The sequence below is a fragment of the Leptonychotes weddellii genome, chromosome 3 (genome assembly GCF_054177405.1).
Source record: "Leptonychotes weddellii isolate Sample4059 chromosome 3, ASM5417740v2, whole genome shotgun sequence".
In the NCBI taxonomy this organism is placed as follows: domain Eukaryota; kingdom Metazoa; phylum Chordata; class Mammalia; order Carnivora; family Phocidae; genus Leptonychotes; species Leptonychotes weddellii.
This window is the reverse complement of record NC_138371.1, coordinates 71,586,369-71,611,591: the sequence shown is the minus strand read 5'-3', so window position 1 is coordinate 71,611,591 and position 25,223 is coordinate 71,586,369. Positions and strand designations below refer to the sequence as shown.

At 41.5% G+C, this 25,223-nt stretch overlaps 1 protein-coding gene across 1 annotated transcript in view; it reads right to left on the bottom strand.

Moving 5' to 3' along the window:
* Positions 1-24,973, bottom strand: part of NEB (nebulin) — a 198,037-nt gene extending 173,064 nt beyond the window's left edge. The window contains exons 1-12 of the mRNA XM_081815483.1: positions 24,859-24,973; positions 24,153-24,237; positions 23,558-23,622; positions 19,966-20,007; positions 18,138-18,335; positions 16,001-16,108; positions 15,422-15,526; positions 14,291-14,395; positions 13,535-13,639; positions 8,108-8,212; positions 2,838-2,942; positions 1,953-2,060 (exon numbers count right to left, since the gene is read on the bottom strand). Coding sequence (XP_081671609.1) covers positions 1,953-2,060; positions 2,838-2,942; positions 8,108-8,212; positions 13,535-13,639; positions 14,291-14,395; positions 15,422-15,526; positions 16,001-16,108; positions 18,138-18,335; positions 19,966-20,007; positions 23,558-23,593 — 1,017 coding nt within the window. The 5' untranslated portion in view covers positions 23,594-23,622; positions 24,153-24,237; positions 24,859-24,973. The remainder of the gene's footprint in view (positions 1-1,952; positions 2,061-2,837; positions 2,943-8,107; positions 8,213-13,534; positions 13,640-14,290; positions 14,396-15,421; positions 15,527-16,000; positions 16,109-18,137; positions 18,336-19,965; positions 20,008-23,557; positions 23,623-24,152; positions 24,238-24,858) is intronic.
* Positions 24,974-25,223: the final 250 nt, after the last annotated feature.

Below are 25,223 nucleotides of genomic sequence, written 5' to 3'. Positions count from 1 at the left end.
CAGGACCTAGATACAGAATCCTGGATAGTCTACCAACATCTGAGAACCTCAAAAACCAAATATCATCAGTTTGGTCTCCAAAGGCAGGAGATACACAGCTGAAAGAGAGATGTACCACCCCCTACAGCACACACAGAAGACTCACAGAGGATAATCTACAGGAATGAAAGACACAACCTTTCTATCTTACAGAATTATGTGTCTCATTGAAAAATGGAACCAACCAGAAAAGGAATTCCACACACCCTCCTATCTCCCTAACTGTATCTGGAATATGTGGCCTCTTCTCCTGTTTATGGATGAACTGTCAGGACTTGTGGCAAAGTTACCTCTCCTGTTAAGCACCAGAACCCTTCCTCTTTCACCTACTCAAGGATATCACTCCAGCCACTCTTCCCACCTCAGATATCATATTTTCCCTCCACACTGGATTTTTCCCAACAGCACAGAAACATGGTGTCTTTGTTATCTTAAAAGAATCCCCTCTTCACCCACCTATCCCTCAGCCACTACCTCATTTTCTTCTTTTCCTTTCAGGAAAATACTTTGAAAAAGTTGAGTATGCTTACGTTCTTCTATTTCTCTGTTCTCACCCAATCATGAGCCCTCTCTAAGCAGACTTAACTAAGTTGCTCTTGTTGAGTTCATCAGAGACCAGACATTGGTAAATTCATGTCAGAAACATTTGACATAGCTAATCACTCCCTTCTCCCTTCACTCGCTTCCCACTCTCTCCCAACTCTACTCCTACCTCATCTCACTGATGTGTTCACATGGAGATACTCCAGACTTTAGTCCTTAGAGATTTCTGTCTACACTTGCTCCGTTGATGGCCTCCAGTCTTATAATGTTAAATACTATCCATATACTGATGATTCCCAATTTTTTTTTATTTGAGAGAGAGAGAGAGAGCATGAGAGGGGGGAGGGTCAGAGGGAGAAGCAGACTCCCTGCCGAGCAGGGAGCCCAATGCGGGACACGATCCTGGGACTCCAGGATCATGACCTGAGCCGAAGGCAGTCGCTTAACCAACTGAGCCACCCAGGCGCCCCGATTCCCCCAAATTTATACAACCCTTCCAGATATCTCCCCTGAAACTTCAGACTCATACAATCAACTGCCCACTTAATGTTTCCACTCAGACGTCTAAAAGGCATCTCAGATCTTACATATTGGAAGCTGAGCCTATGTCTCCCCTCCAAAAATAATTATCCACTCCTTCCGCACTCTTCTTTCTCTTGTAAAGGGAAATCCCATCCATGTAGTTGCTTAGACCCAAACTTTCTTCTCATATCCCACTTCCAACCCAACAGCAAACAAGATCAGCTCTACCTTCAAATTTCATCACCTGCCCTGCTTGCCTCCTGATCCAAAACATCACTATCTTGCACCTGGAGACTGAAATAGCTTCCTAGGTGATGAGATTTTCTTGCTTTCACTCCTTCAGCAGAACCAAGGCCAAGGTTTGAATCAAGTCTGTTTGTGAAGTTTATAGGCTTTCTAGTGCTCTAGAATGCCAAGGACTCTGTTTACCAAAGTTACTCTATAGAGTATATGAGCATATCCATGGATCTGTGTAACTTGTCTGTGACTAGATTTTCACCATTAGTAGGAAAATAAAAAAAATAATGGTGATGGCGAGTGTGGGAATGTCCATATTCAGATGTTTGCCAGTTGTCTTTTCTTGAGGGGTCCTTCTTTTGGAGAGCACAGCATTTCTACTTGCATGTATCAAAAGGTCCCTTATGAAATATTGAAGATGGTACTTGAGTATTGTTAATGCTCATACCTGCAAAATTTTTCAAAAATTTGGTAGCCTTATTATAACCCCAAAGTACTTGTTTTGTTGTTGCCCAAGAATCCTCTTTATTTTCATTATATACAAAAGCAAGAGTTATAAGAAATCCACCCCCAATAAGACCATCATGACAAATGAGAGCATTTCCTCATACCTTGCTAGCTGTCACCCCAGCTTGTTTATTCACTTTGTACTCCGGCGTTTCGGTCTGCATGAAGTAGATCTGGTCCTTCATACTCTCGAAGTCTTCCTGGTATTTCCTCTGTAAGACATTAAACAAGCTGGAGAACTGCTGTGAGCACAGACTGTGCAAGGGTTCACACGGCGGGACAGGGGCTGCTTGGAGAGCTTACACACAGCCCCACTCCTCTTGGCTTACACAGTCAGGTTACGAGGAGAGATGGTAGTGCCATCACAAGAACAATTAGCAACTTAACAGAGATTTGGAACAATTATAAGAGGTTGAAAACCAGCCTCTAAGAAGGAGCTCCAAAGGCCAGGGTCAGAGAACTTCAGAGAAAGAAAAAGAGTGTTTTTCAGTGAAGACAATATGGGAAGAAACTAATCAGTTTCATAAATGTAGTTTGGGTTTCCCAGGCAAAGAATGAATTTTAAAGGGCCCCTTTAACCTGTATAAACCTGAAACCCTGTTGTTCATATGAAAATTGAGGCAAGAATAATGGAATCTGATCAAAACAGTATTTCGCAAAAGGGAGGAAAGACTAGGAGATTTCTTAGTTTGGGTTTCCCAGGCAAAGAATGAATTTAAAAGGGCCCCTTTAACCTGTATAAACCTTGAAACCTTGTTGCTCATTTGAAAATTGAGGCAAGAATAATGGAATCTGATCAAAACAGTATTTCGCAAAAGGGAGGAAAGACTGGGAGATTTCTCTCTGGTTAGGAACTCTACACAGGTCTTGCCCCCAAGAAGAGGTACCTGGACTCTAATGTTCTGGTATTACTTCAGGTGTGGCTGGGGGTCATAAAGGAAAGGGTCACCCTGCAACCCAAGGGCATCCAGCCATTCCTTGCTACTTACCGTGCTGATGTTATTGGCATTCATTCTGGCGGTTGCAATTTCAAAGCAAGGTGTCTCACTCCATTTGCCTTTGATTTTATTTTCATAGTCTGCCTTGTATTTTTGCTAGGAGAAAAAAAGAAGGGAAGAAGATTTTTTGATTGGCTGATTGCCTATAGAAGTATTTCTAATCTTTTCGGGGAATAGACCTCTTCAGAAATCTGAGAAAGCTATAAAATGCCCATAAACACAACTTCAGAGGATTTTTGATGTACATGCACAGGTTAAGATCTCCAATCTACATTCTTGGTGGGGGATATTGCCCTTCCTCTGCTTGCTGTCAAAGGAAGAAACCTCCAAGATTAGGGGGTAGGGGCAACAGGGCCTGATGTATCCCCAAAACTTTGTAATATAATTTAAAATTGAGAAGGCGGCATTTTTTTTTTTTTTTAAGATTTTACTTATTTGTCAGAGAGAGAGAGCACAAGCAGAGGAAGCTGCAGGCAGAGGGAGAAGCAGGCTCCCCGCTGAGCAAGAAGGCTGATGTGGGGCTCGATCCAAGGACCCTAGGATCACAACCTGAGCCAAAGGCAGAGGCTTAACCGACGGAGCAGACATTCTTAATGAGGTCCAAAATTTGGGCCATTATGGAGAAATAAGAATCACATATGTAGATTTGTTAAAGAAAATTAAGTAAAAATTAATTCTCACATTAAGAAATAGATATCTGATGTTTTAAAAGATATTTAAACAAGATGCAGGGGCGCCCAGTGGGTCAGTTAGCTAAGCATCTGACTCTTGGATTCAGCTCAGGTGATGATCTCAGGGTTGTGAGACTGAGCCCTGTGTTGGGCTCCACCCTGGGTGTGTCTCTCTTGCCTTCTGCTCCTTCCTGACCCCCCCAACCCCCACTCATACATTCTCTCTCAAAAAAAAAAATAAAATAAAACAAGAAACAAGAGTGTAAGACCACCCAGCACTCTCACCCCAAGTCCATCCCCACTTCTTTCTCTTCATGAACCAGTATCTAAAATGGGTCACCTTGGAAGTAGATCTCTCACAATCCAGCCCTGAGTACTCCCAAGTCTGGGAAGATTCTCATTACAAGGGACTGAGGCTGCAGCTTATTAACTGTTGAGGAAGCTACAGCCTTCCCCTTCATCTGCAGGTAGGAGAGGAGCTGAAAGAATAAAGGCCTGTAGCTTGAGGAATGAGGGGAAGACAGAGGTGTGTGTCCACGTGGGACCTCCTCTGTCAACCAAATGGTCTCACTCTACATGTCTGGCAGCAAGGCCTGAGTGTTTACGTGGTACACACAGATGGGTCAGCCATACCAGGGGTCCAACACCCAACTTTCCCTCCAATTCCACTCTAGCCCTTCTGTCATGTTTGAAGTCAATCAATGGAAACCTGGCAGCAAGAATTGATTTAACTTTCTCTAGGATTCTGTGTTCATTTAACAGAGGACAGTACATTGGGTCAATTACAAGCTCTGGAACACCTTCTGTGGGCAAGAGAGTAACTGCATGTCGATAGATGTAGTAAAATTGCTTCCTCAAAAATGAGCTGAAAGGCTTGCATTGAGCACAAATTAGACACCCTAATGTCCTACTTAAACACATGGCTCTATTTTCTACTTTCCACATCTGCATCTGTGGTTTTGATGTGGTTATCAAATGGAAGGAATACAAAGCCTGTTAGTTAATCACACTTCAGTTTTTCTGTGAGTTGCTAAACACTGGGACTTCTGACAGCTTCATTCATAGAAATGCTATCCTCTCAGACAGGTGGAGGGGGTCCCAAGTGATATTTTCATAAAACCCATAGTGGGCCCAGGGCTGCTTTCCTAACTCAACCAAATCTCTTCTAGTGCAATCAATGGAAATCTCTCCCTAATTCTTTGTGATAGAGGAGTTTCCATGGTTTTAGAAGATCAGAGCTTGGCATCTTTGTGCTGTGCAGCAATATTTACTGAAAGATGTTTTTAAAAATATTCTAGTGAAATACTAAAATACATATATATTGGTCTGCCCCCAGTTCCTAATAGAGAGCTCCTAAACACTTGTAATCTCCTGAGTGATAGGGTTGTCTTTCTCTTAAAGATTTTATTTATTTGACAACGGGGAGGAGAGAGCGCAGAAAGAGGGACAAGCAGACTCCGCACCGAGCACAGAGCCCGACACGGGGCTCGATCCCCTGACTGAGATCAGGACCTGAGCCAAAATCAAGAGTTAGAGGCTTAACCGACTGAGCCACCCAGATGCCCTGGGTTTTCTTTTGTTCTGAGACAATTCCTGGATAGCAATATGATGGGGGCTAGTCACCACAAAAACCAAGCAATGCTTAGAAACTTGGAACTTTCCACCCCTCCCTTCATCCTCTGAGGAGGGGAGAGGGGCCGGAGATGAAGTTAATAATCAGTCAGGCCTATGTGATGAAACCACCATAAAAGTCCCTGAAGTGCACAATTCAGAGAGCTTCCAGGTTGGTGAACACATCCACATGCTGGGAGAGTAGCACACCCCAGGTCCACAGGGATGGAAGGTCCTGTGCTTGGGACCCTTCAGGACCTCACCCCAGGTACCTCTTTATCCTGGTTGTTCATCTGTATCCTCTGTTATGTAATAAACATAAGAGAGTGTTTCCCTGAGTTCTGTGAGCCAATTATTAGCAAATTATTAAACCTGAGGAGTGGGTCATGGGAACCCTGGATTTAAGCCAGTCTGTCAGAAGTATGGGAGGTCCAGATTTACGACTAGTAGTCTGAAGTAGGGCCAGTCTTGTGGGTCTGAGCCCTTAACTTGTGAGATCTGAGGTGAACACCAGGTAGATAATGTTGGAATTGAACTGAATTATAGGACACTGAGTTAGTGTCAGAGAATTGGTTGGTGTGGTGAAAGGTGGCAGGAGTGTGCACAGAGAGTAAAGGAAACAGAGCTCTTCCTTTCAACTCTAGATCCCAGTTAGGTATCACTGGAAATTCTAGCCTGAAATCTCACATTTTTCCTCACATTATGAATCTAGAAGGAAGCAGAGAGGCAAGGACAGAGAAACTAAAGGGACTGCCCAATGTTGCATTCAGAATCCCACTTTCAGCTGGTTGTAGTGTGCACAGTGACCTCACGGGAATGCTTGCTTACACGAACCACCCTGCCTGCCTATCCATCTGTGTTTGAGCTACAAAATACAGCGGAGTCAGGACGAGTGCTGGTATGGAGCTGGTGGCTTTGGCCAAAGACAAAGGTGAGAGAACGGATTCTGACAGATACAGTAAGGAAAGCTGATAAATAATAGAATATATAAGCCCTATAATCATTGCAGATACACAATCATTATATTAACGTATGAACCGAAGGCTGTAAGACTCAGGGATGGATCTGGGAAACACTGAATTTAAATACCTAAGAGTGAGTAGGTAAAGGAGATTTTATTCATGTTGGAAAGCAAGGAAATGATAATACTGAAATATGAGTCAAAGCCCATGACTGTGGGGAACACTTCAAGAGAACAGAGGCAAGTCCCACAGCTCAATCACCTCTCTCTCCTCCACCACGGCCCTAGTCCTCTCTCATGGGATGGTCTGTTGATGGATGGACTGCTACCAATCACAAGCATTTCTTCCCAAAGTGAGTATTATTTTGGATGCACAGCAGCATCCTCCCTTGGCTCATATTGTTATTCCACAAGGGCAAAACCAGCACTGGTGAGGTTTTCAAAATGTCCAATGATGCCACCATATCTGGGTGTGGTGGTGCAGTCCAACAGGCATATAATGCAAGCCACCACTGTAATTTTAAATTTTCTAGTAGCCAATTTTTAAAATGCAAGAAGAAACAGGTGTGAAATTAATCTTAATAATATATTTTACTTAACCCAATAGGTCCAAAAATATGACTTCAACATGTAATCAATATGAAAACAATGAGCTATTTCACATTTCTTTTTGTCCTAAGTGTTCAAGACCCAGTGTCCATTTCATGCATATAGGACCCTCAGTTTATACAATCGCATTTCAAACGCTCAATGGTCACACATGGATGATGGCCACTACATCGAAGAGTGCAATTCTAGACTAACTGGTACGTCTAAATTAGTGGAGACTGATTATAGAGCAGTTGGAAAGGGATTTATTTTTTTATCATGTTCAAGTGCCCACACTGCACACTCAAATAAGGTAAAAGTGTGTTGCATTAGTAAGATATCTTTTTAAATATGCTTCAAATAAAAATTAAAAATAGATTTTTTTCTTTCTAAATGACCGTTTGAAATCAGGTTGTTCTTTTTCTTCAAAAAAGATCAATTATCCTTGTTCCCTAATTTTATTTAAGTATCAATATTTTCAGCAGGCCATCTCTTTATGGACAGTTCTAAAGTTCATTTCTGCTTTGCCCTGGGCAAATTTCAGGTTCATGGCATTCCTATTAGTGAAAATTTACTGTACTTATCAGATCTATTATCCAAATAGCCCTTGGTTATAGTTAGAAGTCTGCAATATCAGACACTAAAAACATCACTGAATAGACTTCATCATCAATAATTTTTCTCCTTCTCCTTTCCTGGAGACAGCCTTTCCCCCAAAATACCTAAACAAGATAGAAACCTTGAGGTTCCCCCAAAATTGAAGCAGAAGACCAAATTGGGACTGAACTCCACAGAGGGCAAAGAAGAGTATTTAAAAGCAGCAGTATCCCAGGAGAAAGTGGCCTGATTTGAACCAATTTAAAATAGGACTTTAGCATGGATCTGGTCATCAGTTGAACATCTGTCTCTCGGCATTCTCTGTGAGGTCTGCATTCCACAGAGCTAGCTTACCAGTCTAAATATAGACAAAGCTTAAAAGTTATGAGGTGCACTGCCCACGGCTGTCAAACTGAGCCATGTCTGAGAGATCACTCATGCATTCTTATTTTCTCCATGTCTGACAGAGAGCATAAAACCGTACGAGGTTCTTCACACTGAATTAAGACAATCAGATCCTCCAAGAAAATGTGTGGTGACTCAGTTCTGGTTAGTAGCACTTTCTGAAGTCACGATGTCAAATGACATCAGGACACAGGTTCTGTTTTTTAAAATGCAGCTTTCACATTTACCGATCACGAACATTTATTAACATGGCCCCACAGTGTTAACGGATGTATTGTTTTTGCTGTAGACTTTTTAGGGTCATATTGCAAAAATACTCTCAGTGTTGGTGTTGGGTCTTCGGGTTTCCCTTACTTACTTTCTCTGGTGTTTGAGATGATTAAGCCAGAGGTTTCAAGGGAGACAGTGTTCCAGCCCTATTTACTTACCTTGCTCACTTGATTGGTCACTTTCTTAGCAAATTCTATATCTGGAGGATCCGGCAGCGTTGTGAATTGAGATTGCTGTTCAACATGACCTTTTTTGTAGGCAATCTGACAAAATAAAAGATGGGGATGCTCATGAACCATAGAAAATTATTCTACATCCCAGATTCTGTTTGTTGGATTTTTTTTTTTTAAAGACTATGTTTTCATCTGTATCTGAAGTTTTGAACGTTAGTGTATCACATAACAGTAATGTATCCTTGCAGATATGACACACCCTTGGTCTCAGTATTACTAGGGATTTCTATCTCATTAAGTCTTCCCTCTTCTCCAAGATTATTAACCCTAGGTCTGTTTCCTTCCATTTGTCTTTATGCCATGATTTATAATTGAAATTACTCTGTTAACTGGCATCCTCAACTCCCAGCCTCTTGTCTTTATTTTTTTTTAAGATTTTATTTATTTGACAGAGAGAGAACACAAGCAGGGAGAGCGGCAGGCAGAGGGAGAGGGAGAAGCAGACTCCCTGCTGAGCAGGGAGCCCAATGTGGGACTCAATCCCAGGACCCTGGGATCATGACCTGAGCTGAAGGCAGACGCTTAACCGACTGAGCCACCCAGGCGTCCTACAACCTCTTGTCTTTATATCACACCAGCTACCAAACCCCTAGCTCTGAATCAACTCAACAGCACACTTCCTTTGCTTTTATCCAGGATGCTGAGTGCTGCTGAAAAAAATCACACAGTTCTACTGACTGGATAAGGACAATGCAATAAGCACAATTAAAAGGGCCACTGGAAAAGGGTACAGAGGTGGGAAAGGGAGTCTCTTGAACCTAAACCCTTAGCTTGAAGTCTGGGTGCCTATCCAGTGATACGTTCTGTGAACAAGAGCTTGCGTGGGGCTCTGTGCCCACTACTCGGAATTTATGGTAAGAATTGCCACTTTGCCTCCAAGGAAGCTTGAACATCCCATTATGCATCTCTGGTCAGTCTCTATTCACAGTGGCTAGCATAAAACCCCAAGACTGTCCTTAGGCCCCCAGTCAACTCTCAGCTCCCTCTTTCATAAAGAAAGACTATATACACATACTTCTCTTTCCCTGTACTCATCCCTGCCCCTCCCACCTGCTACATGGCTCAGAGAAGCAGCCCTTGCAGGGCAGGACCCCTGCACTCACACTGCTGTTTCCTCCAGCAGCCCTCTGCACCCAGCTCCATCCGTCACCTCTTCTCTTTCTTGACAGCTTCAACCGCTCCCTCTTCATTAACTCCTTTCCTTTGCCTATTAAAGGCCTCTCTTGTCTGAAAGTATCATGTCCATTAATCATGCAACCCCTTCGCTCTCACCCTCCTTTTTTTCCTTCACTGACTACTAGGGACTTTTCTACCACCAGCCTTGACCCCTGCCTCCAAAAATGCAGAACTATTTGTAGATCCCCAGACACAAGAAATCCTCTTAAGCTTCTGGACCTTGTACTTGCTGTTCCCTTTTCCCTGGCATGCCCCAGCTCCAAGCTCTCCCCATCTGCTTGCAAACTGCTCCTCATTCCTCACGGCTCAGGACAAGCAACAGTTTCCCCTCCTGAGCTCTCGCTGACCTGAGGAACTTTCTCCTGGGATCTCACTCACCCTGGCCCTTATCTCCTTTAAAGGAATTCTTGGACACTATGATTCATTGTTTACTTATCTGTCCCTCCTTGGACTGTGGAGCTCTGGGAGGACAGAAAACATAACCTCTCATCTGGGAGCCCTTGTGGCGTGCACAGAACCTGACCAGAGCAAAGGTTCAATGACTTGATTTCTGAATGTGTGTTTTATACACTGGGGCCATTGGGGGAAATCTCCAGAGGAGTTTTATCATCCCAACTCTTCTACTACTCACTTGTGAGACATATACAAATTATATTATCCTTCCACGTGGAGGTATTCTTATTTACATTGTAAAGAGTCTGGATAGTTCCAGGGTCCCAGTCATCATCTTCATGCGCTAACCAAGTCTAACTATGTCTTAACCCAATAATATCTACCTACTGCCTATAACAAAAGCTTTTATGAACATTAAATCAATGGGGGATGCAAAAGACCAATTTTAAAATGCATTTATATGAATGCCACTGCTCAATTTTTACGTAGTGAAGACTTTATTTTAGGCATAGGGCGATTGGTATTTTCCATGGCTGGCTAAGTCCTCAGAGAATAAGCAACATCCTATCTAAAGAGAAGGAGAAATGCTTACTAAGTATGACATCCTGTCAAATACCTTCAGAGAAATCAGATCTAGAAGTCCTAATTTCTCAGGAACCTTGTTTAGAATTCTGTCTAGTTAGAATTCTGCACACTGGATCAACTTAAAGACTCTCTTGGTATTTGCAAAGTATTTTGTCTTTGCTCAGATAGCAGGAAAAACATGGTAAGTAGGTTTCAGAGAAAAAGGAACAAGGTGCAGGAGAGGGAGAGAAAGCTTCCAAACCCAAGCGCTTAGTTTGAAACCTACATGCCTACCCAGCGGTATGTTCTGTGAACAACAGCTTGCTTGGGGCTCTGTGCCCAATAATTGCAGAAGTTCATGGTACGGACAACAGTATTATTAGGCATGTTGGTAATCTGATACTTGGTGCATAACCTGCAATAAAATTAAAAGCCCTATCTTAACGGTCAAGTTTTTCTGAGGAAGGATAGGAAGATTTTCCTTCATTATTATATATTCTCCATTATGTATTCTACTGAGCTATCTCAAAAAATGGGGTAAACTTTCACTGTTCAAAGTCCATAGCACTAGAGTGGCATGGAGGTATCCCTCCATCTCTCCATTTTATGGATAAAGGGAAACATGTGGAGATTAAGTGTCTTCTTGGCAACCTCTTCCTAGGCTTACATGACACGGCATTTCCTGGTTCTCCTTCAACTTCTCTGACTGTTTGTTCCCTCATTCTTTTGCTGGCTCCTTTCCACGTGTCCTAAGAATGGGTGTCGTCCAAAACCCTGCCCTTGGCCATACACTGTTCTGCCTCCCTCATACAGTTTCAGGTCTTCAGCTGTCCCTTTGATTCTGAGGACTCTCAAACACTCATCTCTCATCCTGTTCTCACACCTATGCGATAGGACGAAGTTTCTAATTTATCCATAAAATACCTTGGTCAGAATGTTCCATCATCTCAACTCCATTTCTCTGTTCACTAGTGCGTCGTTATCAGTTGTAACCTTATACACCCAGACTAGCGGACTTCGTCATAAACTGCTCTGTGGCTCCTTTCACTCCCTCTCCAATATCCAATGTCCTTAACACTTTTAAAATACTTACTACCTTCAGATTCCTTTCTTCCTCTCCTTTGTCCCTGTCATCCCTTTGGTCCCTCTGTATTACTAAAACAGTCTTCTTCGAATGATCACAGTTTTTCCTAGTCCCAATCTACTATATTGTCCTTCAGAATTTTTCCATATCCTACTTTTACCATATTGTTTTCCCCTCCAAAAATCGTATGTTCTCTCTTATGGACTACCATATTGCGTCAGAGCTATTTTGTCTGCTTTTCAAGGTCCTGCTACCAGTTTCTTAAAAGTGCCCTCTTAACTGGGCACCCACAGCATTCACTTTCTTTTGTCCCCTCCAGACTCATTTCACCTCTGTCCCTTTGTTCAAGGGTACTCTACTTGAAATGACTTTCCTGTTCATTGTCCTCCTTCCCTTGGGATTTCCACTTCCACATGGCTTTCTCTAATTACTTGTATGTGTCCTGTCTTTCAGCAAGGATTAAACTATAGAATTTCCTTCCTAAAATTTTTGAAAAAAATTTTTATTGTTTAATATATAAAAATTTCATCTTACCAGCCTGATTATAAAGTCTTGAGAGAAAGGATGAAAACTTGTCATACTTTTCTAGCCCACCAGTTATGCATGCATAATGGACTTTAAATAAGTAACTACTGATTGCTTGATAAAGGTTACACAATATTATCTATTCATGACATACAGAACCAAAAGACTAACTTAGAAGCAAGAGGTCCCTACACATTAAAACTGGTACCGTGTACTAGATGGCTTTAAATTTTTGTAATGGCTTTTTTAGTTCCTAACTTACTCTATGGAAAGACAGAAGTATACCTATGCTATATTTTATTATATCATTTTTTATTATGAAAAAAGAATTTATTAAGTATTTACCTCATCAAACTGAAGCCTATGAATGCACCATTGGTCCTGGGCAAAATTCTTTGTTTTTTAACTAACATATAACGTATTATTTGTTCCAAGGGTACAGGTCTGTGATTCATCAGTCTTACACAATTCACAGCACTTATGCTATATTTTAATCAATTATATGAAAACTGGGATAGAAATATGTCCCCTAAATTTGCAAATGATATCAAGTGAGAGGCAATAAAAGATTAAGACCTCAAAAGTTGGAGACACCATCAAAGGAGTATGCATAATTCCAGTACAGAACAAGATAGGATCCTAAGATCCATTAGAAGTAAATCCCAGTAATTTTCAAGATGCCAACTGACTTGTTAAGTCCATAGTGAATGTGAGAGGTTCGAGGGGTCTCGTTGACAACTGAATGAAAAACAACTTGTTATTTTATACAACAGGGCTCTCCTGAAGACGAGAGCAGTAGTCTTTGGATTGTCAATACAGCCTCTAGCAAATCCAGGGGTCAAGAAATAAAGCTCCTCAAAACAAGGGGAAGTGCTAGAATGAAAGGGAGCTCTCTGCTACTGCTGGTGCTTTCCACCTAAGGACTCTATTAGGTCTGCTAAGTCCCTCTAATAAACTGCTTTCAAGGTGGAAGACACTAAAATTCTGGCCAGTGGGGACTGCGGATATTTTACCAACTCTGAAATATCCTCTATGTACACCCGACGGCAAGAGCTTTTTGTGAGATAACTACACAAACATGTTTGGACAAGCGTGTCAGTCCATGGAGAAAAGGGGGGACACACCACAATTCAGACTTCAGAATTAGGATAGCAAATCAAAAGCCTTCAATGACATTTTTCACTTAATATATTTGGGAACGTGTCTATGATCCCAAAAAGATTTTTTTTAAAATGTCACTCTACTGTCACAGAAAAAAACTTCAACTCCAGACAAGGGGACAGAGGGCCCATGCTACAGTGGAAAGAACTCTGGTCTTGGGATCACAAGACCAGGTTTCTAATCTGGGCTTTGCCACTAATGACCTATGTGGTCTCAGACTCAGGTTCTTCACCTAATTAAAAAAAAAAAAACCCAAGATTGGGATTAATTATATCTAATATAAATTATAAAATCTAAGTAGACATCGTAATGATTCTAGATGTATTCATCTGCTATAATGACATTCAGTCTTTTTGAAAGAAGAATTGCAATGAACGTCTGGCCAGAAGACCTAACTTGAGGTGTCCCGATACCGCACTCCCAAATGATGTTGACTGCACTTGACTTACATCACTGAGGGCTTTCTGGGCTTGGGCCACCCTTCTCAGCTCTGGGCTATCGTTGTACGGGTAAAACAAGCTTTTGTCAGCTTCCCAGTCCTCAGTGTACAGTTTCTAAATCAGAAAAGGGTGAAAAGTTATGAGAAAGTGAGCTCCCACTTACACGAAATACACAATTTTGAATTCATCCATCAGTAGCAAGAACCGAGGGCAAGGTAAGAGTAAAGAGAAATGGAATCTGCAGAGAACCTCCCCCTTTCCACTCAGTCCAAGTCATATTTATTAATAGCTTGTCCTGCTTCTTCTGACAAATCTTATTTTCAGAAGGGTAGATGCGTCTGATTTTGTTTCATCTCCTCTCTGGGACTTTACCTACTTCCTACAACAAGGACTAATGCGAGTGTAAGGAGCCCGGAGGCATTCTGCTTAGTCTCTGTCACGAAACAAACATTTAATAAGAGTGATAGCCAGAAATACCCACAGTGTAGCCCAGGGGCTCTGAGAGCCAGTTCCCGGGTGCATCTTCCTTCTCCCCACTTTTTCTTCCCCCCACATTGCTCGGCTTCCCACCAAGACCCTCTCTTCCACTACTCAAGAGCTTTCCTCTCAGTTCCTCCCCGCCCACCCCCACCCCTGCACCCCACGTGGCTCAAGGATACTCACAAAGAGATTGGGAAACTGCATTCCAGATTATCAAGAGGACTGATTATTGCTCTGAATTACATGGGGGAAGGACAGAAGTAGCGACAGAGCAGAAGCCCTTACCTTACTGAACATGGCTGTGTTCTTAACTGCCTGGACAAGTTCAGGGGCATCAGGGGGAAGCAGGTACTTTTCCTTGGTGTCTTCCCAGTTCTGCTTGTATAAAACCTAGACAGAAAGAGCGGAGGACCTGTGGTTGATGTCTCCCCCAAGGGCATGAGGCTGTAGAGAACAGAGTGCTGTGAAGTCTTTCACATTCAAAGTGTCCTCACACCGAGGCTGCCCTTGTGCCCATGCATTACTAGCATCGATTGGGAAAACGCTGACTATGTCCACATCCCATAATACTTTTCCTGCACTGGTAAGCTTTTACTTGAAATGTCTGATTTTTTCTATTTTTTTATTTTATTATGTTATGTTAATCACCATACATCATTAGTTTTTGATGTAGTGTTCCATGATTCATTGTTTGCGTATGACACCCAGTGCTCCATGCAGAACGTGCCCTCTTTAATACCCATCACCAGGCTAACCCATCCCCCCACCCCCCTCCCCTCTAAATCCCTCAGTTTGTTTCTCAGAGTCCATAGTCTCTCATGGTTCGTCTCCCCCTCCAATTCCCCCCCTTCATTTTCTCCTCCTAGCTTTTTTTTAAAAACATATAATGTATTATTTGTGAAACATCTGATTTTTTAAACTAAATTGTGATTAGGATTCTCCTATAGATTCCTTTCAAAGGCTGCAACCTTCTTGGCCATTGGCTGAATCGGGATAGTGGACATGTTCCTTTTGACTTATGTGGTATTTTTTAAAAAGGTTTTTAATTAGTAGCTTACATTTGAAATTTGAGGATTTCTCGTAAAAATTAAGCTCCCTGACTTGTTTGAAGATAAGTAAGAGACTCTGGCAACACTGGGCCTGACTTCTGGGCAGCAACTGCCTGGAGCTGAGCTGCAGGGCAGAGACCTTCCAGGCCACCACCAGCCCTACGGCCCACTTCAGTCATCTGCATGGCCTCGCAGACACGTGTGCAGCCTGCTTCTCCCTCTCCCCCCCCATTGTGAGCTCACAGTGCCCCTGGATTCAAGGGAGACTGGCGAGCAGGATCAGGCCCATCCAGCCTTCTCCCCTAAGGCCAGGTAGAGGTCACCTACATGCGCTTTAGCATCCCAGCCATCCACATCATGACCTCACCTTACTGACTTGCTGCGACACTTTCTTCGCATGTTCAATGTCCTTTGCTTTTTCGTCTACATGACAGATAGTTTTAGCAACATCGCCATCCATTCGATACTTAACCTGCAGAAATAATGCAGAGTTTGTGATAGGCATGCCCATGTGAGTATATTAAAGGAGATCTATAACCAAAGAGCATTAACCCAATGACTCAATGTCTGCACCACAAAGCAAAGTTTATACATTTTAGGTAGAAAACCGTGATCTCCAAAGATCTGAAGAGCCCCTACGTTCACTGCGTATCTGCTTTTCTGGCTGAATTTCAGCCTCCCTGCACTCCTCCGTGGAGGACCACAGTGAATTCCAACTTCCCATCTCCTATCATCTCCTAGCTAACTTGCTAAGCCAAGCTTTTAGAAATCTCTTGGGGTTCACATTAGAGCCACATAATCTACAGTCAGTGCTTCCTCTAGATTTCGGGACTGGCTCACAGTAATTTGACTCTTCATTTTCTGTATACCCATTAAAGCCCTCGACTCCCAGTGATGGGCATGTTTTTGACATGTCTCTCTCCTTTATTTTAGCAATGCAGCCCACCTCACTGAGTTGATCTTGTACTTTCTTGATCCTGCGAAGTTCTGGGGTATCAGTTGTGATTGAGGATGGCTGTCCTTTTGCTTTCTCATAGTTCTCCTTGTATTTATTCTGAAAAGAATATCAGATGTTAGCCTAAAACCTGACAAGACAGCAGCAGGAATTTCAGGCAATGCATTCATCCCCTTCTGATTAAAAAAAAAAAAAAAAAAAAAAAAACCTTGCAAGTTCTAACAGTATCAGTTTTAACAGCTTTCTTTTTGTCCCTTAACCGGTTCTCAGCAAAAACTAAAATAGATTTGTTAATTGTTCTTCCTAAACATGGTGGGATACTTGAGACAGTAGAAATTTTATTACAGACTATCGTCTTGAAAATGCCCTAAAATGATTCTCTCAATGTTTTTATTGTCTGAATGCACACATGAAAAGCCTGAACCTCAATAATTTTAGAAAATATAGAAATTGTCTGAAAAGATTTGATTGCTAATACAATGCAAAAATTTTCAATTCAGAAGTTGCAGCTAAAGCTCGATGGTTTGGATAGCTGAGACACCAGCTGAATTAATGGAAAGTCTGAATTATGGAGTATTTTGAAAAGGAATGCAATTTTATTATTTCTGCTAAATATACAATGAGTTCTTGCTTTAATAACAATGTGCATAATTTATCATTATTAATGCTTCAATGGTACTCCTGAATGTAGTCAACAATCTAAATTATACTCGATTTTATCACTAACCACTTTAAAAATACTATAAACCTTTGCCAACATTTTCTTCAGGCTATCAGAAATTCTAGGATATTATTGTCAGAATTTATGAGATTTTATGGCAATAAATGGACAAAAAAAATTTTCTCTTTTTGCTGAATACTGTAATGATAAAGGAGGCAAAATAATCTTGTTTTTAGAGATCGAAGCCTTAGAAAACTAGGTTTTAGATCATTCAAGAATCTGAACTAGAAATTTGCCAAATTGTCCCCAGGAGTTAACACTAAACCAAACATGGCCATTTATTGACCAATCACAACGGGATGCTTTTGACTTAAGCCCTTAGTCCTATATAATCCAATGTTCCCCTGAGCTGCTTTTCATTTTTTTTCAAGCTGCCAGAGGATGTGCAATCAGGCCACCTAGTGAGACCTCAGCCCACATGGACAATCAACAAATGAGATCCATTCCAATGGATCTCATTCTGCTGACAGTATAACTTGCTATACAGTGTAACTGTACATGGAAAGTTAAGGACCAGGGACCTTCAACAGCAGTGATTCTCAACCTGAGCTGCACATTTTAAAAGCCGGGCAGCTTTTAAAAATCTTTATGCACAGGTCTCAACCTCAGACTGATTAAACCAGAACAGGCTGGGTATCAGTAGCTTTAAAGCTCCCAGAGGATTCTGATGTGCAGCCACAGTTAAAAACCACAGTGCTGGGGCGCCTGGGTGGCTCAGTTGGTTAAGCGGCTGCCTTCGGCTCAGGTCATGATCCCAGGGTCCTGGGATCGGGCCCCTGGCAGGCTCCCTGCTCAGCAGAGAGCCTGCTTCTCCCTCTACCCACCCCCTGCTCATGCTTTCTTTCGCTCTCTCTCCCTCTCTCTCGCTCTCAAGTAAATCTTTAAAAAAAAAAACCAACCCAACACTGCTCTAGGGTACAGCTGAACATTCTGATCCTCATTTCAGATGAGCTCTTAGTCTGATCCTGGTTTTCTAAACTACACTTCTTTACCATACAACTCTTAAAAATCTTTTTACATATTGTTAACTAGTCTACTTAAGGGGCATTCTGCTCAGTTTAAATAGATGTTATTTAACTTCCGTGAATGGATTTCAACTGAATCTATATTTATGACTTCATGATTCTAGATTGGCTAACAAATTGTGATTAAATACCAATAAATGCTTTGTAATTGGCCTCCTGCTTATTTTGTGGGAATAAGTTCAGTAAGGATGCCTTCTCTGATACCGTAGCGGTGACAATGAATTACATGAGAGGAAAAATCAAGCATCACAAGAGCTTCTATTTCTGCAGGTAAGTCTTTGTCTCACCCAAGATTGAGAAACAAAATCCAGCCAGCACCCAAAACAGAGTCAGAACTTTCTCAATAATAAAACCAGATTAGCAGAAGTTGTTTGAAACTTACTGGGCTAAAGAGTTCCTGCATTTTCTGACTGTGTACAATGTAGGGGGTCATGAACTTCGAAGAATCCAGTTTCTTCCGGATAACCTTCTTCCTCTCCACTGGCTTTGCTGGGCCTGGCTGTACCAGCGTGGGTTTGGAAGGCTCTGATTGCTCATAGTCAGATGTGCTTGTCGTAGTTTCATAGATTTTGGTTATTGTCTGAAAATGGGACATGCAGTTCAACATTGTTATGGAAGTAAAAACTGTGATCGCATGAACTTGGCATAGAGGCATTATTCTGATCGCAAGTCAGACTTCAATCCCTAGTGTTACTTCTGCATGTCTAAAACAGGCCAAAGCAAGGCATCATACGCTCTGTCCATGTTACATAAATCTGAATGTTGATTGTTCAGGAGGGCGTGGAGTCAAAAGGTTACTACTCCTTCTTAATTTGCTACAGTGCCTTAAAATTCCATTTGTAGAAAGGAACCAAACGCTTTCAGGATGGATAAAAATCAGAAATTTACAATATTCTTAAACATTTAAAATCTTCTTAAATCATTTGGGTAGAGTTAAAGCAAACTTGGGATCAGAGAACAAATGATTAAGATGATCAAATAAAGTTTTGACTTCTTGACTTCATATTCACTTTTAAATGAGTCTAAGAAAAAATTGGTTGCTTGTCCCACAGGTCCCTGCAGTCCTACACAAAGAATAATGACTGTTAAAAGAACGAATCACATCAGTTTTGCAAGTGATTACCGTTCTTTTGGCTTAGTTAATGAATGTGAACTGGAGTGCCATGGACCCTAATAAATGCTTGGGTGGATAAGGGTAATGATGACAACATAAGGGTGTAATTATCCTATGCATGCAGTAGGCGGGAAATTACTGTTTCTTACAAAAGGCTGTATAGTAGAAGAAACTAAGGCCCCAAATTTAGGTCTAGTCCAAGGTTAAAAATGCTGTACGAAAGAAAAGAAGATAAGCAGCCATGTCTTCAATCCATCCGACAGCATGATTTCCTTCACAGCTAATATCCGCTGTACTGAAGGAAGAGTCCTAGCATCAGTTATGAAAAGAGAAACCAAAGCAACAAGGACATTGGACATCTATGACAACTTCCCCTCGTGTTGTTAGATCATTGCTAATAGGTTGCTTTCTGCCCATTATTACTGATGTACGCTTGATGGTGAGAAACTAACCAATTTACAGCATCTACTACTGTTAGGGTTCATGCAGTCACAAGCTCTTTGAGCGGGCTCCAGGGATAGCCATCATCGTTTGTCATGCTCAAGAGAAACAGCTCTACTCAGAAAATGAAGCATGAGTGAGGTATTTCACCCTAAAAAAAATTCCACCTTGGAATATTCATGGGAAAGGCTTTGTGCTACAATCTAAGTACCATTTCATTGCATCATCACGGACAAAGGCTTGGAGGTGCCATCCCTGTTGGCAGAGGTGGTGCCCCACAAGTTACAACTCAAAACAATAAAACTGTGGGTCCCCACGCAAATCACCTGTCCAAGGCCATGTGATCGCTACAGTCAGAGAGTGCCTGTAGCCACTGATATTATTATTAGTACCACCTACACCGATAATACCACACGAACAATGGGGGAAACCATCCCCAGCCACTTTGGATGAGCTGAATAGCAAAAATAGTGACATAACCTGCCAAACAGGTAGCATTCATTCTTGGACCATCAGCTGCTGGGCACATGCAAGTGAGAGATTCTCTCTCAGACTCTCCCTTTGCCAGCTCTGTAGTCCTGGGAGTCTGTGGGAAGGGAAGGCTCTGCTTGCTTTCATCAGCATGCAGATCGTGCAGACATGGGTTGGGTCTTACCTCTCCTGGCACCTCTTCATAGACTGTCTCCTCTGTGTAATACTACAAATAGAGCACAAAGGAATCATGAGAACAAAGCACAAGTCACCTCTCCTCTGCCTCAGCTGAACCACTGGGTTATTTCCCTAGCCCAGGCGGCGTGCATTCTGTGTGGGAAGGAAGTACACGAAGGAACCCATTTTAGCTTGGCGAAACTTCAGGGAAGCTAACGTGAATGCCCTCAGACTAGGCAAGGAGATGCAGGGTGAGGAGAAAGGTGTCTGAGGCTGATTATCTGCCAGGGGAAGTTATTTTACTTACGACAAGTAAAACCTTTTCTTCTGATACCCAGGGCATAATTTGCAGAGAAAATAGGAGAACAATATGCTGAGTATGTGGGTTGGGCAGAAAGGAACTTGATATAAACCACCGTTTGTGACTAACAATAAATCAAAACAAATCTAGAAAGACTAGATCCAAAAGCATATACACATCTCAATTACCCCTGTACCACCCTGATTACTAAGAAAGGAGAGTCTCTTCCAGAGTGAGGGGTGCATCCCTATATAGCGCGATGGTCCTGAAAGGATGCGAAGATGAAAATCTGCAAACGCCAAGGGGAGAAGGAAAAAAATGCAAAGACCTTCCAAGCACAAGATGTGGGAAAGTTAGGCTGCATTTTGCAACTGATGGCCCGGAGGTGCTTGCAGGCTGGATCTGAAATCAAACCTACTTCTGTTCTACTTTTTTTTTTTTTTTCTCATTAAACTTTTGTTTTAATGGGTCTCAAAAATTTTCTGTGACAGATTTTTGGTCAAGTTGTTTCCATTAAAAAGTACTAATTTTTAAAAACTAATAACTTAAAACTCCCCCCCCTCCCCACACACAAAACAAATGGTCCACAAAACATTCTCCTTTCCTTCTGAAGGTTTTACAGTGCATTGTTATCATTAGCCAGTCTTTTACTATTAAACTTAAATGGCCAATTGACAGTGTTCTACTTCTGATGTCACCAGCAATAAATAGATGCTGATGGGAGCTGGCTGACATTTTGTTTCAGCTGCGTAAGGGGAGTGGGATCCTGCCCCCAGCCTCACCCGCCAAAGCTGGGTGAACAGAAGCAAGGACTCAGGCCAAGGCACACAAGGAAAGGGACAAAAATGAAACATTGGCTCATTTTCTTGGTCTACAAAATGTATATCACTGTATGCTTCATTTTTCTTTTCTCTGCCACCAAAATATACACTCAAAGGGAAAAACTCTGCCTACAAAATTTCCCTCAGGTGGCCTCCTTTCTTCCGCCCTCAGTTCAGTGAACTCTTATCAAGTTATTTAACCATTGCCGATAGGCCACTGGCTCTATTTCATCTGCAGGAAGATTAGTATAATCTAACATTGCCTAATGCCCCTCACTCTGGCACTTTCTTTGCTCCTGCACGGCTTCTTTAGTTTAAAATCTAATGTCCATCTGTATGTCCTTCCGCATAGCGAGAGAAACCCCCAGCTCCCACAGGATAGAGAATTTCTCTTGTATAGGCTTGTGCCTTCATCACATGGGAAATATCATTTGGACTCTTTAGGGAATACTGTTCGATGATGATCCACAGAGAACCAGGTCTCTGGCCACATAAAATGTCAGCAACTTGAGAAGAAATACTCAACTAAAATGAATGATTCACAACTATTTTGGATTTTCTTAGCACCCAAGGAAAAGCAGCTCTTTGGTAGCCATCCAGTTTTACCTTTGCTGGGCTCTCACCATTGGTAAACGTATCTTAGAAATAAGCTTATAAAAAAAGCAACATTACCCAAATGGTTGGCATTAAATTATATGCCAAATCCCACTTTTTTTTTTTTAGAGCTGTGCCACTAATTAGATAGTGCATCCTCACTTCTTTTCCTTTCTATCCAAGTTTAAGTTTGAGGAAAGAGTGATAGTACAATTTTATTTAGCTGTCCAAGGCCCCTAGAAGATCTTTTTAGAGCCAGTTCCTAGTTAGTTCCTGGCTTTGAACTCTTCCCTGATCATTTTCTCAAATTTGCCACCATTCCATTCTTCATGGCATCTTTTTTGAGATCGGAGACACCTTGGTTGAACACCCCCTGGCAGGAAGTCTATCAGTTTAGCAACTGCTGGTCAGACCCAGAAGCAGTAACAGAAACAAAATGGCAAGGATGAGATGCCTAAAAATACCCCCCTCCATTTTTATGACATCTAGTTAAATCAATCAGGTCTAGTGCCGAGGACAACTTCCAGTGACCAATGAACGGAGTTATTTTAAGAAAAAACAAGGGATTTTTAACTTGGAGGCTGAAAATTATTACTGGTATTACTACCGCAGGGAAAGCAATTTAATTTACAACTGTGTCCTTGTTTAATAGTGATTATTCTAACTCATGGGGACATTTGTAAAATGCACACTAGTAATACTGAACATTGAGAATGTAGCCTTTGGCATTTAAGCCAGAGAGGTTCATTGTTATACTGCAGGAGATTCATTCTGTGTTTTCTTCCTAAATCCTTCAGTGATAAAATTAATTTTACTTGTGGAACAAATTTTTCTTTATCTAAATATAGACTGGTCACTAAAATAATCTTCCAAAGACAAATTCTGGCACCGTCATTTGGAATTTGGTTCTGGGTAGCTCTTAATTTCATTCTGATGAAAAAACACTGGTTTTCAAAACTGCCTCCAAGTATCTTAGGCACCTGGAGATTTTCCTATGTTTAGATCATCATTAATTGTAAATTATTAAGCACTTTCAGATTCAAAGGCAATGTATTTATACGGATTATAGCCTTCCAAGCCTTGAGATTCTAGAACGTGAAGCTGAAGGCAAGAGCTGGTGAAGGAAAACCTAGACATGATAAAAAACAAAATTTTATAAAACAAACAATTAACAGCTTTGTAAAACATGCCAGATGTCCACAAATAACCCAGAGGAAATTTTGCAAGATGTTCACTTTGGTCTTTCTCCCCGCCCCCCCCCAAAATTTAAAAGCAAAAGCTAGTCTTGTTCCCTTAGGTAAACGGAATGGGAGTTGGTGAGAAAGTGTGGCTGCAAATGTCACTTGTGAGCATGAAGAGTTTATATTTACAGGCACCTTGTGCCCATTTACATATATACAAAATCTCATATAAAATCTCCGCAGTATATTATTCTGAACATTGAATCCATATCACCCTCTAGGTAATCAGCTGGTTGAAGCAAAGAGCGAGTAGCCCTTTTTTCCCTATTGCTATATGGAAACTAAGAGTTCAGTTTTCAGAACTGTCCCTTCATCTCCTCTGGCCTTTTGATCAGGAGGGTTGGCAGGTGGGGAAGAAGATAGTTTTAGAAGACAAATTAAAACCTGCCTTTACCCTACACCACGTTTTTCTGAGAGTTTAAAGAGAAGCAAAAGTGGGAAACAGTGATATTTCTTTTCAATTCTAAATCCCACATAATTATAGTGAAACTGAACATAAAATATTCCTTTCTCATGCTTTAATAATGACTCTTTGTGAGGTTATAATAGACGATGTATTTTTCAAATGATTAATTCACCTACATGGCTTTGATTGTCACCACATAAAATACTTGGCTGTCAGCATCAGCTTTCTCATCTTACCTCCACCACCTCCTCATATTCTTCGTCATCCGCCATTTTCCCAGAGTAGTAGCGGCACCTACAAACTTTTCATATTCCAGAAAAATGAAAATACATTAGAATCTGTGCCTAGGACTGAAATCATAACATTGTAAAAACAGAATTTGAGACTTATCCACCCCACACACCCATAGATTGTTGCGGGCTACATGAGAGGAGCTATTTAAATACTGGTCTAAAAACCACAGACTTCCAAATACCTTCTCTTGATTCCCTCAGTGACATGTCAGGTATTGCTCCTTCGAGCTACAGGGTCAATTTAGTTAAAGTTGTAAAAGGAAGCAGAGGTAAGAAAGTGAGAGGATTTGGGTTCAAAGAAACAGGGTATTTAAATTTCTAAATACTTGCAGAAAAGCATTTTCAAGCAAAAGTATTAGTGAAAGGGAGGTCAGTTAAGCTTCCAGAAGTTCGAAATTTTTTTGCCAGCACCAAAATTCTAAGAGGGCTGCCTTAGGTCGCTCTACTGCTCTAATACACAGTAGCAGTCTATCCTATGCTTGAAATTAGAACACATAAAAACAAATCTGTCAATAGCTTTACAAGAAAAAATAGAAACCTCAAGGCAATGGGGTTATTTTTTCCCCGAACACCATTGGCTTGTATGGATTTTTCTCTTCTGCTTCTGTAGCTCTTCTTCAAACCTGAAAAACAAGAAATGTGCAAAGCATTGACTGAAGTACATATGAGATTGTGGGTCTTTGGTCTAAGCTTCTAATTCAGGAACTAATGGAAGGATCTCCCAAGGCCTTCTTAGTTTGACGCCAGAGAGTGGGACTCTCTTGATAAAAGTGGATGATGACCTGAACAGCTGTCCCTTCAGCCAGAGATATTTGCCATGTAAACCAATACCCCCGCCATGCCTGGTTTTGTTAAGCTAGCAAAACTGCCACTCCTTCGGAGGCAAATGACGCCCAGTAGAACAGGATAAATATAGGAATGCAGAACATAGATCCTTTTACATACTAATATATTTTGAAAAAAAAGAAGTCAAAGGCAAAAACTCCTTAAAATTTTGTCTCTTAGACGAGAGAGCCAACTCAGTCGGGCAGTAGGTTGGTTAGTATAGGACTGGAGTCTAATCACACAACACATGGCAGATGTAAGTAGGGCCTGAGGAGGGCAAAAGGGTTACAAACTTTCCTAGTCACATTTCCGTCACTAATTTCCCCAGTTATGACCCCAAACTTTGGAAAATACTTCAAGGGAAGCTGCAGAACATCTCCAGCAAGAACATGACAGAAAAAGCCATAAACCGGCCTTACCTTTAGTCTATCAAATCAACTTCCTCAGCAGCAAAGCCTCTCCCAACTCTTCCCTCCTGAGAACCCCAGGCAAGAGCCAGAGTGGTGCCTGCGCTCGGAGTTATCACGTGGCGCCAGCAGCCAATGAGATCCTGAGTCGCTCGAATTTCAGAAGCTAAATATACTGAGTGATCTTCTGAAAACCACCTGTTCATCAATTCCACTAAAGTATAAAGGGTAACAAATTACTTGCTTAGAACTATTCAAATGTAAAGGAATTTTACTTAACTTCTAGCATATGGGGTTCCAATTTAGGTTTAGTCTCTCATCTCCTGCAACCCTGTTTAATACCATACTTGTGCAAAAGAATTTAGGATAAAACAATA